Source organism: Buteo buteo, chromosome 19 (genome assembly GCF_964188355.1).
Source record: "Buteo buteo chromosome 19, bButBut1.hap1.1, whole genome shotgun sequence".
NCBI lineage: Eukaryota > Metazoa > Chordata > Aves > Accipitriformes > Accipitridae > Buteo > Buteo buteo.
This window is the reverse complement of record NC_134189.1, coordinates 26,979,804-26,996,673: the sequence shown is the minus strand read 5'-3', so window position 1 is coordinate 26,996,673 and position 16,870 is coordinate 26,979,804. Positions and strand designations below refer to the sequence as shown.

Genomic DNA, 16,870 nt, shown 5'->3' with positions numbered 1-16,870 from the left:
TTTGAAAACATACTTTGAATTTCTGATAGCATCCTTCTTCTTCAAAGCATTTTATAAACTATTCTGTTTACAAAGTTGACAAACTAGTAAGATCCAGTCAGCTCCAAGGTAGAAAAAAGTACTGACCTAACAGGAAGTAACTAGTAGTTCCATTGTGCATGTAGAAGGAATTTTATCTCAATCAAAAGGGGCAAATTGGCTTCCTGCTATGAAAAAAATTAAGACATGAGTTAGTTGGTGTCTTAAAGATGCTTCTCAGCAAGCTCAATAAACTTTCATTACGAGTTTTACTTGTTTTCTTTCTAACCAGCAGTTTCTGGCATAATGTAAACTAGGGTTTATTTTATCATAACGTATTAAACAGCAAGATGTCAAAAGTAAATCAACATTACATCTTGGTGCATAAAACCACAGCTGAATAATCAGATGCATTGGCTCTTCCAGCCAAAACCAACCAGCTGCATTTCTTGTCCTGATTACATCACTTTGAGTAGTATTTCCAAAGCCTGCAAAGAAAGCCCAAAATAAACAACTGAATTAACATATTGTTTGGTACACTTGGATAAACATATGAATTTACTATAGTATGAGAAATAAATCTTAGGTTGAATCAAGTGGGAAGCTTCTGTAGTTATTTAGAGTATGCATTTTACCCCTCAGTGTTTCTTGACTGTAGCAGAACAGTACTTGCCTTTGTTGCTTCTTGAAAGAAACTCCTTCCTATTTCAAAGCTTACAGGTTTCAACACACTTCAGCATCCTCTTCTCACTGTGACTTTTGCTACTGAACTTTATGCCAATTTTCTTGTAAAGGCATTTGCCTGTCTGTCATATACATTTTCAGTAATAACAAGGAAATATAATGGAAAACAATACATTGTTACCTCTTGTTGTACATTTGGAAAAGTATACCAAACCTCCTTTTGATTGTGTTTTATATGGTTACTTTTGTACTGTATTTGATTGGAAAGTATTGATATTCTTTGTCCTTAGTGACTTTCCTAACCACTTGCAAGGGAATTCAGAGCTTATGTAATTTATTATTGTTGTGAGTACTGTTGGGGTTTTTTAAATAATAGTTATTGTAGTCTAAGGATATAAAAGGAACAAGGCTTACATGAAAAGGTAATAACATTTATCAGATGAATTGACTCAGACTGAAAAATGGAAAAGCTTTCAAGGGCCTTTCTTCACAAATATTTCCTCTCATTACTTTTTAAATTAATGCGAAACAAAGAAGAATATTGGGTATTGTAAATCTACAGGATAGGTCTGACCTTGAGTCTCAAGCTCTGGAAAATATTTAGCAAGTCTTTGTGACTCCTATCTACAGCTGACAAAATATTCTAAGATATGCAGCAACTTATTTAGTAATACATTCCAACGTTATTACAATGCAGTGTCAAATGGCATTGCAGGCTGGATTTCAGACATAGTTACTGGGGTTTAGGGAGCAGACTATCACCTGGTTCTTCTAAAACACAAGGTCTTTGACCTTCAGGATTACTGAACCCTAAATATCAGCATGTTAAAATACATTGCTGACTGACTGGCAGTAGCGAAGGGTGGAAGGCGAAGAGCTAGAAGCATTGCAGAGCTTCTCTAACGCCATCAAACCTCCATTTTCAGGTGAGACTGTCGTTACATTCTTTTTTCTCCCTTTCTGTTCTCTCTCATCCTATCCTCCATCTTCCTTATTGCTATGAATATGATGCTCCAAATCTTTGTAAAGACTTTCTAGGGACACTGCAAGGTAGTGATATAAAAAAATGACAAAGTGAGAAGTGATGTCTAGGGCATATTACAGACAGTTCACAAGGACACAATGTTCTTACACAAACTGAAAGTGAAGTCAGTGCGGTCAACACGACTACTCTTGCCAAAAGTAAGACTGGGTATGGAGTAAAAGCAGTGGGTTTATGTTTTATCTGCAAAACTGGCCATGCTTACCAAAATTCCTCCTAAAACTATACCAGAATATCAATGCAACACTGATGTTTAACAAACAAAAGGGAGTGGTCAAATCTATCATACAGTCATGCAAAACCTGTGAATCTTGATTGTACCCCAAAATGATAGAAGTGACTGACTAGAGAAACAAAGAAAATCTTTTAAGACCTATGTTTGGGAAGCCAACGCCAGTAAGTAGTTCAAGTCCGCAAAAGTCTGTAAAATGGTACCGCGAGTAGTTTTTAGAACGCCGGCTACGAAATCAAAATTGGAGGACACATTTTCAACACAGTTTTGCAACTGGAATTTGGGGGTATGGTTCTGTAACAGTGTCCTTAGGCACCACGAGCGGCCTTTACACACCGGACCGCCGTGGCAAACTCCTCCCGTGGGGTCACCCCACTGAAGCCCCAGCGCTGCAACGCCAGCTGGGCACCGCTGTCGGAAAACGTGGTGGAGCCGGGCGACGTGCTGTCAGTCAAACACCTCGATAACCCGTGGCGAAGGACCTGCGAGTTTTTTAGGCTTTAAGAGACTAAAAAAGAAAAGCAACGCGCTTTGGAGAGGAGGAGAGCTTCGGCCGTGGGCTCTCTGGTGCGCGGGGAGCTGCCCGCAGTGGGCTGCCACGCCGCCCCTCCGGTGGAGCCACGGAAGGTACCCGCAGGGTCTCTTTGTGCGGTTTGTTTATCTTTTTTTTTTTATTTTCGTGTTTTGTTTTGCTTTCTCCTGGCCCTACTGCTTCGCATCTTCCGTGCTTCCACCATCCGTAAGTTTTCACGGCACTAACGCCGTTCACCTTCGAGCTCCCTTTCTCCTGCAGCCCGGAGTCGGGTCTCCCGTTTCACACAGACCCGCGGGCTGCTCGTTCCGGGTTTTGCCTGGAAAAGGGCTTCGGGGATTTTTCGGCGGTGCGTGAGCGTCACCCCTCTCCGCCGCGGGGAACCGGCCGAGGCGCGGCAGCGCCGCTCCCTCTCGCCCGGCGTCGCCCCGCCGTGACCGAGACGGCGAGCGGCGTTCAAGCGGGTCTTAACGAGGCGAGTGCTGCCCGGCGGGGCCGAGCCGCTTCTCGGGCGGAATCTTCCTCCCGGGGCGGCTGTTTCCCGGCCGGCGGGGAAGGTCTTCGGGGAGGGGACGGTCCCGCCGGCCGGTGGGGCGGGAGAAGCCCCGCTGCCGCTGGGCCCGCCCCGCCGGAGCGAGGCGGCTCCCGTGAGGTAACGGCGGCGGGGGGTGAGGGCCGGGGTCACCGCTCGGGTCCGCGGCCGCCGTCCTCCCCCCGGCCCGGCGGTGAGGGGCGGGCGGGGGGCCGCCGGCTACCGGACCGAACCGGACCGGACCGGACCGGACCGAAGGGAACCGCCGCTCCGGCTGCCGTTCGACGCGGGGGCTTCCCGGGCAGGCCGGGCGGCAGCGGCGCCGCCGGGGAGGGCCGGGCCCGGCCCGGGGCGGCCGGAGTCGGCAGCGTTGCCGGGGGAGCGGGTCCTCCTCCCTCGCCGCTGAGGGAGGAGGAGGAGGAGGAGGAGGGAGGTAACGGCTCCGTTACCGGAGGGAGAGGCTGCTGCCCTGCCTTCACCCCCCTGCTGCTCTTGGCCTTTTTCCAGAGAGAATCAGCGGGTGTGCGGGGTGGACAGGGGAAAGAGGCTTTCCTTCGCCCCGCTGCTTTTGCCTTGAACGTTTTAGGCTGTTTTCCTATATTAAGCTGCCTGGAAGAAGCGTTTGGTTCAGTCAGAGCATTGGCTTGGCGTTTCAGTCAGCGGATAGAGCTCCGATTTCACGGGTAGAGCCTTAAATAAAACCTGCTTTCTTGAACAGGAAGAAAAGACAAAATCAGAATTTGTTCTGATGAACCCCCCTTGTGTTTGAAGTAGAGACCCAGCTCCCATTCAGCGCTTTCTGGTGAATCTGGATTATAGAGGGGTCCGATTTCCAGGCTGCCATGAGGAAAGGTTGTTGAAAAGCAACTGTGCGTGCCGTTGGTTGGTCCGGTGTCTCTTTTAAAAAGCAAACCAGTCTTGAATGCTGGTGCCCAGGTCCTCTGTTTTTCTAGGTATGCTCACTGAAGAAGTGTTTCTTAAATTAAATAAGAGAATTTTCAAGACTAGTCACAATTACTCCCCACTCAAAGGCATGGAGAAATTCAGACTTTATCGTTTGCAGCCATTTAGCTACTAGGGGGTGGTGGCAATTGCTGCCACTTATTTGCACAGCTTCTCCTTCCAGGAAGCAACTTTAAGGGATAAAAGGAAACAATGAGGTCCAAAATGTTGGTACTGACAGCATCCTGTGGCGAGATGCTTATTTTATTAATTTTGGTAAGTTATTAATGTAATTATTAAAGCTTTCTTAGGGATTCTTTCCCAAACACTTCACTGGATGGGGTAATAAAATAATACAATGCTTTTCAGAATAAGTAAGTTGCACTTCCTTCATGTGTTGGTTTTGCACTGTGAACTCGTAACTTTTCCATATATGATGGAAACTTGTTCTCTAGATTTTGAAGTGTTTTGCTCTAGGCAGGTTATTGTTCTGAGTTTTGGATGTGCTGCTGTTCTTCAGATGATAGTGTAGCATCTTTGTAGGATACTGTCAAGGAAGGAAGCATGGAGAAAATAAGTATCTCAACAAGAAAAGATTTTTCCACTTGAAAAGACATTCTGGGTGCATTTGCAGAAGAGATCTCTGTTTTCCACAGAAATGCTCATGTCCCTCTGTCACAGGGTGGGGATTTTTTTGGTTTTGTTCTTTTCTTTGGGGTTGGTGGGGGGTTTTTTTGGTCAAATGATCTCCAAACTCAGGCCTCCTGCTTCCAAATTAGCTTCCAGCATGTGAACCTGGGAGCTGGCAAGTAGCCAATGAGTCATAGGGTCTGGCAGAATGCTTATTTGAGGGATTAGGGTCTGCAATCTCCACAAGCACAAACTAAGATGTGTTTCAAAGCCAAACAAAAAATACATCCTTATAAAAACAAACCCCAGAATCATTGTAATGAAACTTGGGGATTTCTAAGTGATGATGTTGTAGCCAAATTGTCTTGCCAAGATGCAGTCCTTCTCATGCTTCAGACATAAGACAATATAGATGACACTAAAGTTTTCATTTAATGTACTTGCTGAGAAGAAAAATCTTTCATGTTATATGATCTGGTAGTGTAGCCAGGTGGTTAGCAGAGGGCGTCTCGTGTTGCAGAAGTCCAGTTTGCACAAACTTGGTTGAATCAGCTGATTATTATGAAAAAAATAAATTCAAGAGATGCATTCATTGCTTGAAAAGAATTAACATTTTAGTAGGTATGATAAAATTTATCTTGAATTTAGGCACAAGTATTTTTCAGCTGCGTGAATAGCTATATCTGTGTTAGCTTCAAAATGTCAATCAACTGAGCTTAAATGGAGCTCATCATTTGTCAGCTTTGTTTCTATCAGTGCGTTGCTTAACTAGGATGTGATATCCAGAGTCTTGATTATAAAATACTTAATAAGAATAAATAGAAAATGCTAACAGTCATACATATGGTTTTAATTTTGGCCTTTTTTAAGGGAGAAGCATCAAGAATTATTTTACTTTTTGTTTTACTTAGGGCTCAGAGATGGATTCATCAGAACGATCAACAATTAGAAGTGAGCAGAAATCCAGGTAACTTGTGTTGCAAAGGTTATATAAAACTGTCTCTTAATGGAAATCTGAAAACACAATGGAAATACATTACTGAAAATTGGATACATCATGCTTGGAAACTTGAAATGATCCCAGAAACTAGTTTCTCCACTGACTGAGTGCTTCATACTCAGAGTTAAGCTGTTCGTGAGGAATAAATAATACACTTGCTGAGAGGAAACAATTCGTGCTGAATGTAGCAGGAAGGCATGGGGATTATCAGCAACATATTCTTTGTAGGCATTAGCTAGCAACCTTATCTGCATGTTTATTAATTGCTTTGCCTAGGGCTATTTCAAGTTAAATAACGTTTTAGCTAGATCCTTTCAGATGATCGTGAAATAAGAGGTGTTAAACACCCAGATTATCAGATTAACAGGAATTAAAAATCTGTAAAGGTAGTTTTGAAAGTCAAGGGAATTCTAAGGTTCTGTATTACTGAAATCCTTGCTTGTATACAGTCATTTCACTGTATGGTTTAAATGCATTTTCACTTCTTCGCAGAGTAGTCATGAAAGCCAGACTTTCTCGACAGTTTCTTGTGCTGGTTTGCGCAGTGAATACTGACGTGGAACCAAATACGCCTTTGAGAGTAATCTGTGGTTAGTAACATCTGAATAGTGGGCTAGATGAACCCTTGATCGGAACAAGCATGACTGTTCTTACGTTCATGTATCCTAAAGTGAGAATAAATGAGAATAAAAGATACTGCTTTTTCCCAGAAAAAACCACAAAAATTTGTTTCTTTGAAATACTGTGACTTGTCCCTTTGAAATAGTTCTACTTACTTTCTATCAGGCATGTTTCAAGTAAGTCATTGGACTGTTTTGACTACTTTTTTCAAAATTCCATTTGAAATGGTGTTTGGCTAGCCCAGTGGACTGAAAATTGGTAATTGTCAATTTGGATCTCAAAGACATTAGTGATTTGAAGTTGACGTTTTTTGGCTTAAATTAATTATGCACACTTACTTGTCTAAAATGACAAAAAGACTTAAAGTACATTGTCGGTTTGGGGAAGGCTGTGAACTGCTGCCAATACTATTCTTCTGTGTAGCAATGGAGAACTTGGTTCCTTTTGGCTGGTTAGTATTTTGCACAAGTGTTAATAGTTCATATGGACTTCTTGAGTCAGTCACGAGATCTTCAGACAAGTTAGAAAATGCACTGTAAAAAATGAAGATTTTTGTTTTCTGTTTTAAAGGAAGTTCTTAAAAAGTCTAATAAGAAAGCAGCCTCGGGACCTTCTTCTTGTAATTGGAACCGGGGTAAGTGCTGCAGTAGCACCAGGAATCCCAGCGCTGTGCTCCTGGAGAAGTTGCATTGAGGCGGTAATTGAAGCAGCTGAGCAGCTGGAGGTGCTTCATCCAGGAGATGTTGCTGAATTTCGTAAAAAAGTAATCAAAGATAGAGACCTGCTTGTGGTTGCACATGATCTCATCAGGAAAATGTCACCAGTGAGTCTGTTTATAACATACATTGATTTCTAAAATTATTATATACTTTTATTTTGTTATCAACAAAAATTCTTTTCAGCTTTCTAAAACTGGAAATTTTTCTGGTAAAAAATTGAAATTTTGGTGGTAATCATATAGTACACTGTACATTTTGGAGAGGCTAAAAAATCCTTGTTTTTAGTGTAAGTAAGCTTTTGTCTTAATTAATGCAAGCAAGAGTCCCAACTATTAAATATTCGCAATAATGTTTCTTGGAACTGAAAGAGGAATTTATAGCTGTGCCGGCTAAAACTAGAGATACCCTGAAAGTACAGGTAGACCTTGACCCTGTCGATAGCCTTAGATCACACAGACTTAATCACCGCTGCAGCTCACACTTCGCTGAAGACAGTCCATACATGCCCAGGTTCTCAGCTGTTCATCTTAGGTTCCGGAGATTTTCAGATCGTGTCAATAGGTTTGCCAAGTCTTCTAGTTGAAATAATTAGGGTGACATACACACTGCTAAGTTGCAGGATGTGTTGAGTGTTTTGCAAACCGTGGTGGGCTTCTCTACAGGCAAAGTGTAATAACCACCACTCTCTTTTGGGAGGAGTCTGCATGTATGGTTAGGCTTTGTAGCAGATTTAATGATTAATACATTTTTCTCAACCAGGAAGCAAAAAAAACCCCAACTCAAACCCCTTTAATGGTATATCCCAGACTCTGAATCCAGGGAATGATAATTTTAGCACACCAACTCATTTTAACAGCAGTAAAAGCATATTGAGAAAGGTGAGGTTTCCATGTAGTTAGGCCAGTAACTCTATTGGGCTTATAAACAGACAGTTGTTCTGCGTCTAATACAATTTATTGAATAGGAAGCCTGTATATTTTACAGAATTATTACAAGTTCCTGTCAGTCTCAGCAGATACTCTGGACAAATGGAGCCTACGCTTTTAGGAAAGCGTACCTTCATGTTTGTTTAGAAGTGACGAGTGAGGATTTAACTGTAGCAAAATAATTTTGTTTATTGTACCTGTGTTACAAGCTTCCTTGAGAAAACCAGACTACTATTTTGAGCTACATTAAGTAGAGGCAAGAGCACCTGAATAATTTGAGATTGTTGTTTTTGATGGTTTTGTACATTGAGACCTTTATGCTTTGTATACCATATAAGCCCTCTTTTAAAGAAACGCTTTGGCATTAAGTAGACAAATGAGGTGGATGTTCTGTTGGAGGCAATTCTAATGGTGCATGTGGTCCTTATGAAGTGTTCCTCTTTTTCTTTCTTCAGCGTACTGGGGATACAAAGCCCAACTTCTTCCAGGATTGCTTAATGGAGGTGTTTGATAATTTAGAACAACACATTCAGAATCCTGTTGTTCTGCAATCCATCCTGAGACTCATGGAGAGAGGCACAATGGTTCTGACTACAAACTATGATAATTTACTTGAAATATTTGGTCAGCAACAGGGTAAACCTATGGAATCTTTAGACTTGAAAGATAAGGATAAGGTATGATGAGAGCGGTAAAATTTTAAGACTTCTAATAAGAGAAGGCAGACTGTAAGCTTCATTGAAAGATGTTTTCCTGTTTAAAGAGTGTCAAGGCTAAAACTTCTTAATTGGTAAAGCATGTCTATAAGCTAAAAGCAGATGCACAGACATATATTTTACGTGTCTTTTTTATTCTGAATAATCTGGTAACAGTTACCTAAGGGAATTTCAGTGACACATTTATTAACCAATTCCCTCCCACTCCTTGGAAAAAACCCACAAAATTACTTAACTTACATGAAGTAATTGTTACAATCACAAATACGATTTCACCTAGCTGGTAGTTAATTTGCTGTTCGTATCTTTTGTGCCAGCGTTGCTGGAACTTGCTGCTTGGTTGAATGCTTGTTTAGACCAAAAAGCCAGAGGTATCTTCAGTATCGACAATCACCTCTTTATTAAAGTAAGCTGTGTAATTAGTAATTAAAATTACCTCTTGCTGCAGAAAAGTGCAAAAGAAGTTACTTCTGCTTTAGGTGGCTTTGTAAGTTAGGACAACTGTATTTTTTTCAGAATCTCAGTTATTGTAGTATATTATAACAAAAGAATGTAACTTGCATGATATGCTTTAGGTTCTTCAGTGGGCAAGAGGTCATATAAAATATGGAGTTCTTCATATTCATGGCTTATATACTGATCCCTGTGGAATGGTGCTAGATCCCTCAGGATATAAGGATGTTACTCAAGATCCTGAAGTCATGGTTCGTGTGATCTTTAAAATTTTTACTACGTTTTGCCAAACTATTTTATTGTAATCACTGCATACGCACTACCTATCATGTAGATTAAATAATTGGGGCCCAGAAAAATGGCAGTATTCAGAAAGCCAGCTATGTTGCTAGGGCAATGTGTGCTCTTGTATACTGCTGCTTTGTAAATCACAATCAAAACCCTCAGCTGTATGTCATAGTTTTAGAGTTCTTTGTATTTATTTTGTGAAAGAACATTAGCCATAAAATACTAGACACCAGAACAAGGATTCATCACCATCTGATTGCTTGGATTCATTTTTTAGGGGCTTAAGCTGTTACCAGCTCTGGATTCTGGACTTAATGTCATATCTTAGGTATTTTAAGAAGTCAAACATTTGGTCAAGAATATTAATTTTCCTTATTTACAGATTGACCTAATGGGAGCCTGATATTCTGTCACCATAATTCTTTCAGTTTAAAATTCCCTTACTGGAAATATTTACGTGTGTACTTATTTTTGTACAGTAACTTTGATTTTGAACATAACATTTTTGTAGAAAGAGTACTTATGAAATGTCAGTTTGCCCTGATCCTAAAACATACGCTTAATTCAGTTCAATAGTGATGTCTGCTCTGCTTCTCCTTTTAAGTCTGATGTTCTAGAAGTTCTTACCTTGGCCTTTTGACTACTGAAGTAAATGTAGCTCTTGCATGTTTCTATTTCTTAACAGGAAGTTCTTCAAAATTTGTATCGAACCAAGTCTTTTTTGTTTTTGGGCTGTGGAGAGACTCTGCGCGATCAGATATTCCAAGCTCTTTTCCTTTATACTGTAAAGAATAAAGTGGATTTAGAACATTATATGTTGGTGCTTAAAGAAAATGAAGACCACTTTTTTAAGCTCCAGGCAGATATGCTGCTGCACGGAATAAAAGTAGTGTCCTACGGGGACTGTTTTAAACAGTTCCCAGAGTACGTACAAGATCTGACTGCTCAAATCTGCAAGCAGAGAAGTCCAGGTAATGTGTCCTCTTTCTTTAATAAGAAAATTTTGAGCAGCTATGTAGCAGGATGCCATGTCTGAACAATCAGCAGTTGGTCTGAGGTGTTGACCTCATGTGTAGCTGGCCTGTGTAGCATCTTTGCTTATGAATGGCATGCAGAGTTGGAACACGTGACAAAATTCCAACCAAATTTCTTTCTGTAAGGTCTGTGGATTCTTGCAAATTTAATCTTTAATTCTGAATTTGTCTTTTTGTTAGCATTTAGTTAAGATGTTTACTTTGTGTATATTTTGGCGTGAATTACTCCAATATATTGAGTATTAAATTATATGAAATATGACATGTCAGTAAAAAAGACTAAAAGAATTGAAGGAATTAACTGGTGGGATAAGCTGGTTGAGCCACAATATCTGATTAAGCATAGAATGGGAAATTAAATCAGTACACCTGATAGTGTTTGGTTTAACGCAGTTAGGACAAATGGGGAGAAAACCTGAGTGTGAGGGTAACGTTTTATGACAATAAAATAGAAGAGGCTGTGGAGTAATACTCTATTTGCGACAGCAAATGGTGTTCTGTAGAGGGCATTTAATGCTAAAATGGGAAATATCTTGATACCTTTGCTGAAGGTAACGACTAGTCCTGCATCAACAGGGAGCTAAATTTTCCTAACTAGGTCCATTCACTTACTTCCCCCCCTGCTCCCTTCCATCCTGTTGTCTCTCAACTCATAAAATTCCTTAGCTGTAGCAATGAAGAGCCTTTAATACAAAACCAGGGAAAAACAACTGTATGTTGAAGGAAGGACATTTCTTCAGTGTTTTCCAAACAAGGACAGTTCTACTCTGGCTTAGCCAGAGAGTTGAGGAGAATAACTAGAGTAAATGACCTTGGGAAGAATACTGTTTCACAGCTCTTTTATCATGTCAGGGAAGCTTTTGTCTAAAATTATTCCCAAGTGGTGCATAGCAGGAACCTTCCCCTTGCCCTCCGTAAAAGAAAACTGCAGGTGTATGCCCAAATTATGTAATGGTTTTTGTAACTGGATGAACATTACATTTACACTGGATTAGATTTTTCTTTCCATGAAGGCTAGAAAAAATACTGAGCACAGCATCTAGGTTTCAGGAAGTTTGTCTGCGGTGTAGACTCCCAGAAGTAAGTTGGGGTGCAATTTCAGACACTGAAGTAGCCTCAGACTGCTAGTTTTTTTCTTTGACATGCTGCTGTTGATGGATGTGATGGACATACTTCTCACAGTCTGGGCAGTGTCTAGAGCCTGTGGAGTCTGGAGTATCCAGTTTATTGTGAAGCAGCCATTGATATCAAAACAGGGTGGGAGATATATTTACATAAGCTCTAAATGGAAATGATTGCAAAATCGGACTATAATCCTCCCTTTTTTGTTCAGTGGAATTACTGATTGGGATTAATACTTGCAAGAAGAGGGACCTTACTCTGACTGCAGAATCTTGTTGATCTCATTTGCAAGTCAAGATCCCAAACCACACTGTTTTCAATTCAAGTGTGCATTAACTGCTCTTCACATTACCAAACTGTCAGGTTTCATTTTTTCATGCTTATTTACAAACTCTCTTTTAAAAAAAATAGCAGAAGGAGTTTGTTAAAAGGCTTATATGAAAGAAATGAGAAATGCAGGCCCCGATCCTGATAGCAGACTTCAGCCACCCCGGCATCTGCTGGAAAAGCAGCACAGTGAACTGCAAACAGCCCAGGAAACTACTGGAGTGTGTTGAGGACAACTTCCTAGTACAGGTGACGGAGAGCCCAGCCAGAGGAGAGGCGCTGCTGGACCTGTTGCTCACTATTGGAGAGGTCAAGATGGGAGGTGGCCTGGGCTGCAGCAATGATGCCCTGATAGAATTCTCAATTTAGTGATGAAGCAGAAGTTGCTAAGCCATTATCCATATTTGAAAAGTTGTGGCAAACTGGGGAAGTTCCCACTGAGTGGAAAAGGGGAAACGTAGCCCCGGTTTTTAAAAAGGGGAAAAAAGGGAGACCCAGGGAACTACAGGCCAATCAATCTCACCTCTATGCCCAGCAAGATCATCAAGCGGATCCTCCCAGAAACTATGCTAAGGCACATGGAAAATAAGGAGGTGATTGGTGACAGCCAGCATGGCTTCACTAAGGGCAGATCACGCCTGACAAATTTGGTGGCCTTTTATGACAGGGTTACAGTGTTGGTGGATAAGGGAAGAGCAACTGACATCATCTACCTGAACTTGTGCAAAGTGTTTGACACTGTCCCATGTGACATCCGTGTCTCTAAATTGGAGAGACATGGATTTGACAGATGGACCACTCAGTGGATAAGGAATTGGCTGGATGGTCGCACTCAAAGAGTTGTGGTCAACGGCTCGATGTCTGAGTGGAGAACAGTGACAAGTGGCGTTCCTCAGGGGTCGGTATTGGGACTGGCCATGTTTAACATGTTTGTCGGCAACGTGGACAGTGGGATTAAGGGCACCCCCAGCAAGTTTGCTGACAGCACCGAGTTGTGTGGTGTGGTCGACACGCTGGAGGGAAGGGATGCCGTCCAGAGGGTCCTTGACAGGATCGAGAGGTGGGGCCCGTGCAAACCTCATGAAGTTCAACAAGGCCAAGTGCAAGGTCCTGCACATGGGTCGGGGCAATCCCAAGCACAAATACAGGATGGGCGATGAGTGGATTGAGAGCAGCCCTGAGGAGAGGGACTTGGGGCTGTTGGTTGATGAAAAACTCAACATGACCTGGCAATGTGCGCTTCCAGCCCAGAAAGCCAACTGTATCCTGGGCTGCATCAGAAGAAGCGTGACCAGCAGGTCGAGGGAGGTGATTCTCCCCCTCTACTCCGCTCTCGTGAGACCCCACCTGCAGTACTGCATTCAGGTCTGGGGCCTCCAACATAAGAAGGACATGGACCTGTTGGAGTTAGTCCAGAGGTTTCCACGAAGGTGATCAGAGGGCTGGAGCACTTCTCCTGTGAAGACAGGCTGAGAGAATTGGGGTTGTTCAGCCTGGAGAAGGCTCTGGGGAGACCTTATAGAGGCCTTCCAGTACCCAAAGGGGGCCTGCAAGAAAGCTGGAGAAGTACCTTTTACAAGGGTGTGTAGTGACAGGATATGTGGTAATGACTTCAAACTGAAAGAGGGTAGATTTAGATTAGATGTAAGGAAGAAATTCTTCACTGTGAGGGGGATGAGGCACTGGAACAGGTTTGCCCAGAGAGGTTGTGGATGCCCCATCCCTGGCAGTGTTCAAGGCCAGGCTGGATGGGGCTTTGAGCAGCCTGGTCTGGTGGAAGGTGTCCCTGCCATAGGACATATGATTCTAAATGCAACCTTGCCATTTTGGGATGTTGCATAAAAGTGTAAAAGCTTTTTTGACGCTAACTTGTGCTGTTCCTGTCTCTGACACTTCTCTAGATGCTGATCGAGTGGATAGCACAACACTATTGGGTAAGTAACTTTCTTATTTTTACAGAAATTTCCATAATCTATCAGAGAGATAAAAATAAGTCTCTGATTACAAAGTAATTAAATTATTATTGTGCAGCGCTCTCATTTAGCTCTGAAAGTCTGCTTACCAGATTCTCTTTTTACCCTCTTTCTACCTATTAGCAGATAACTGCTGGCTTTCAGCTGTCAATAAAATGAGAAATGATAGAATGGAAAAGCTCCAGAAAATGTATATTAAAAATTACTGATGATGATATTCCCAGATAATATTAACATCCTTGTGGTTTTGGCTTAAACTTCCAAACATGTTTGGCTATTTTGAGTGCCCTCCTTAAGGTATAGAAGAGTGAATCTCAAGCTTAAGTGTGTAGTACTGAAGGTGAATTTTTGGCTAAGTGTTGTTCAGGCATCTTTTGTGATACTTCTGTGAATAAGCAGAGCAGTAATACATCCCAATTTATGGTATAAAATAGCAAAACTTCCATTTGAAACACCACTTCAACTTAAAAAAGATTACATTTCTAAGATACTTGTGCTGCTGCTGCAAATAATATCAAAATTGTATGGAAGTATCATTTCATTATTGGACATAAGGGTCTTTGGCATTGCAGTATATTAACCCCCCCCCCTACTTCCTCACCGTCAAAAAGTACAGAAGGTCCAAGATACTCGGGAGCAGATATAAAGTCAGAGATTACTTTTGTAATTCCAAATAGATGTTAAACTTATCTGTCTTTCTGATGAGTTCATAAATCCCTTTTTCAGTAAAGTACAATTAGGCATCAGTGGAAAATAAACAAAAAACTTGAGCACAATTTATTCCAGTTCCACTTAACATAAAGCTCCTTCACTAACTTGTTAGCATCCTCCTTACAAGTAATTTTAGCACCTATTTACTTGTATTTTGGAATACATCGCAAGTAAAAAAATAAAGGAGAATTATTCCTTAACACAGATTTGTATAATACCCTGCAAAAAAATATATCTAGAGTTTTAAGTGATGGATGTCCTGATTTGAAGGAATTTCCCTTCATTCGTTTTTACTGTCCAGCTATGCTGTTCGTACTCTCAACAGTAGCTCTCACCAAGAATTTTCTTCCTCTGAATAAGGGATCCAAACTTTTTAAAGAAGCTTCTCACCTCTGAACTCCACAGACATTATCACACAAAGTCAATAATTATTTTCTTCAAAAGGCAGCTGTATAACTAGCTACTTCCTGATTTATATGTTAGTACCAGAGCTCAGTGTTAGGGAAGAGCTGGAGATCACTGAACTGGTGCAGACTTTCAATAGGGTTAGGGTTATACTTCAGAATCCAAATACAAGAACCTCAGTGGACCACTGTTGTGTTTATCTTAATATTTGGTGCTTTTAATAAAAAGTATACAAAGCACACATATGTAGCAACATTAAATTTACTTTTTTTCTCCCTCCACAGGAACTTCATGTGTGGACTGTGCTAAAAGGAAGTTAGGAGAAAATGGCACTGACTCTTCTAAGAGAATCAAGCAGTCAGATAATGGTATACTCACTATTTAATGAAAAAAACCCCAAAGCCCAACCCAGAAGCTTTTTAACAGTAGGTGTTTTACATCTGCTGTATGGAAAGTTTTGAGCAGAGTGTTTCCATGGTTTTAAGTGGAATAAAAATTGTGCATCTTAGCCTTTTATTTTCTAAAGCTGTAAATGTGTAATGTGTGTAAAGCTTGAGTCGTACTAGTCACTCTCCAGGCACTTCCGTACTACTAAAACTGTATCTGCAGGGTCATTTACAAGTGGGTGCAGGTTTTCTCTGCCTGTCCTTCAAGTCAGTTGGACCAAACTCTTACCAAGGTGAAGCCACAACAGAGGTAATGTTTGAATCTGTCAAAAATTACTTTTAGCATACCTGTGACTATCTGTTAGGTGCCTTCAAAATGAAGGGTTTTCTATTCTCATCAGCTGAACTGCAGTTAGGCTGCTGCAGGTTGAACTCTTCAGGGGTCTGTTAGCACAAGGCTGCTTGCAGGCTTCAGATTCAGATCCCTAAGCTGTTAGGAACAGGAACTGTTGTTTCATGTTTATAGAACCTGCATCATGATAACCTGCCTGTTTTACACTTTTAGCGTATTTGTTTTCAGTTGTCCGTCTGTCAAGCATGAGATCACATGGAGAAAAAAAGGATGCAAAAGTCATGTATTGGCAAGGACATACCATATGTATATGGGGGCTTACTGACCTATTTGCAGTGTATTTCTATGGAAATAGTTAAAATAGTGTTGTTTAAATCACAGAGTATGCAGCTAGTTATCTCAGAAAGCAGATAATGGATAGTCTTAATGTGGCAGAATTAAAACCAGTTAGTATCTAATAATGTATTTGTAGACCATTTCTAATGTAGAAGTTTGACTTCATTTGAATTACTCAAATGATCAGTAGGCACTGAGAAGGTCAGGCACTGCATTAACTGTTTTTTTCTGAGGTGCTGTTACTTCACCTAGCACTCATCTCAGCACTGAACTGACATAATTAGCAGTTCAGTTGCTAACACTGCTAAGCTTCTGCAATTTTCTAGTCAGCTGCCTCTCACCTCAATGCCTGCAGGAGAGCACGTTCAGGACCATTCTTTGTTCTGCTGCCCGCACATTTGTATCTGGCAGTCCTGGACGGTTGCTTCAGTCACGTTTCTCTGCTTATGTGCCCTGGGGATTTGATCTGTTATGCCTTCTGAGACCACGCTATATGATAATGAGGTTTTACAGGGAATGGAAGTGATGGGTCTGTCAGGTGACCTTTATGTCTGAATTGTGGTATGTCAACTCTTTACTCCTATGTCACAAATCCAATTTCTCCTTGTTCTCTAATATCTATGTGTGCAAAATGAAAAGCTTAAAAGTGAGGTGCGTGCTTCTTTCTAGACTAGTAACTACTGGGATGGGAAGAGTTTTTGTGGTGTGGAAGTCTTTGTCCCTGTTCTGAAGCAGGTAAAGATCTGAAGACGTTTTGCCTAGAAAAGCAATCTTAAACAATGCATGCACACTGACTCTTCTACCCCAGGAGAAAACACCCAGTCATCTTTCATGATTGACAGTCTGGAAACTAGGGTTTTAGCATGCAGTATCATTGCTAAGCACCTTA

At 41.3% G+C, this 16,870-nt stretch overlaps 1 protein-coding gene across 3 annotated transcripts; it reads left to right on the top strand.

Annotated features, from left to right (window-relative positions):
- The first annotated feature begins 1,609 nt into the window (after window positions 1-1,609).
- On the top strand, window positions 1,610-15,423 carry FAM118A (family with sequence similarity 118 member A). 3 transcript variants are annotated; one of them, XM_075051814.1, is made up of 8 exons: window positions 1,610-1,628; window positions 5,524-5,579; window positions 6,804-7,056; window positions 8,334-8,555; window positions 9,170-9,298; window positions 10,021-10,306; window positions 13,720-13,752; window positions 15,192-15,423. In XM_075051814.1, the coding sequence occupies exons 2-8, from the start codon at window positions 5,533-5,535 to the stop codon at window positions 15,290-15,292; spliced, it is 1,071 nt and encodes a 356-aa protein (XP_074907915.1). In that variant the 5' UTR covers window positions 1,610-1,628; window positions 5,524-5,532; the 3' UTR covers window positions 15,293-15,423. The 3 variants fall into 3 exon arrangements, with proteins under 3 accessions (XP_074907915.1, XP_074907913.1, XP_074907914.1); XM_075051812.1 differs by lacking the exon at window positions 1,610-1,628 and adding an exon at window positions 3,048-3,160; XM_075051813.1 differs by lacking the exon at window positions 1,610-1,628 and adding an exon at window positions 3,786-3,993.
- The last annotated feature ends 1,447 nt before the right edge of the window (window positions 15,424-16,870 follow it).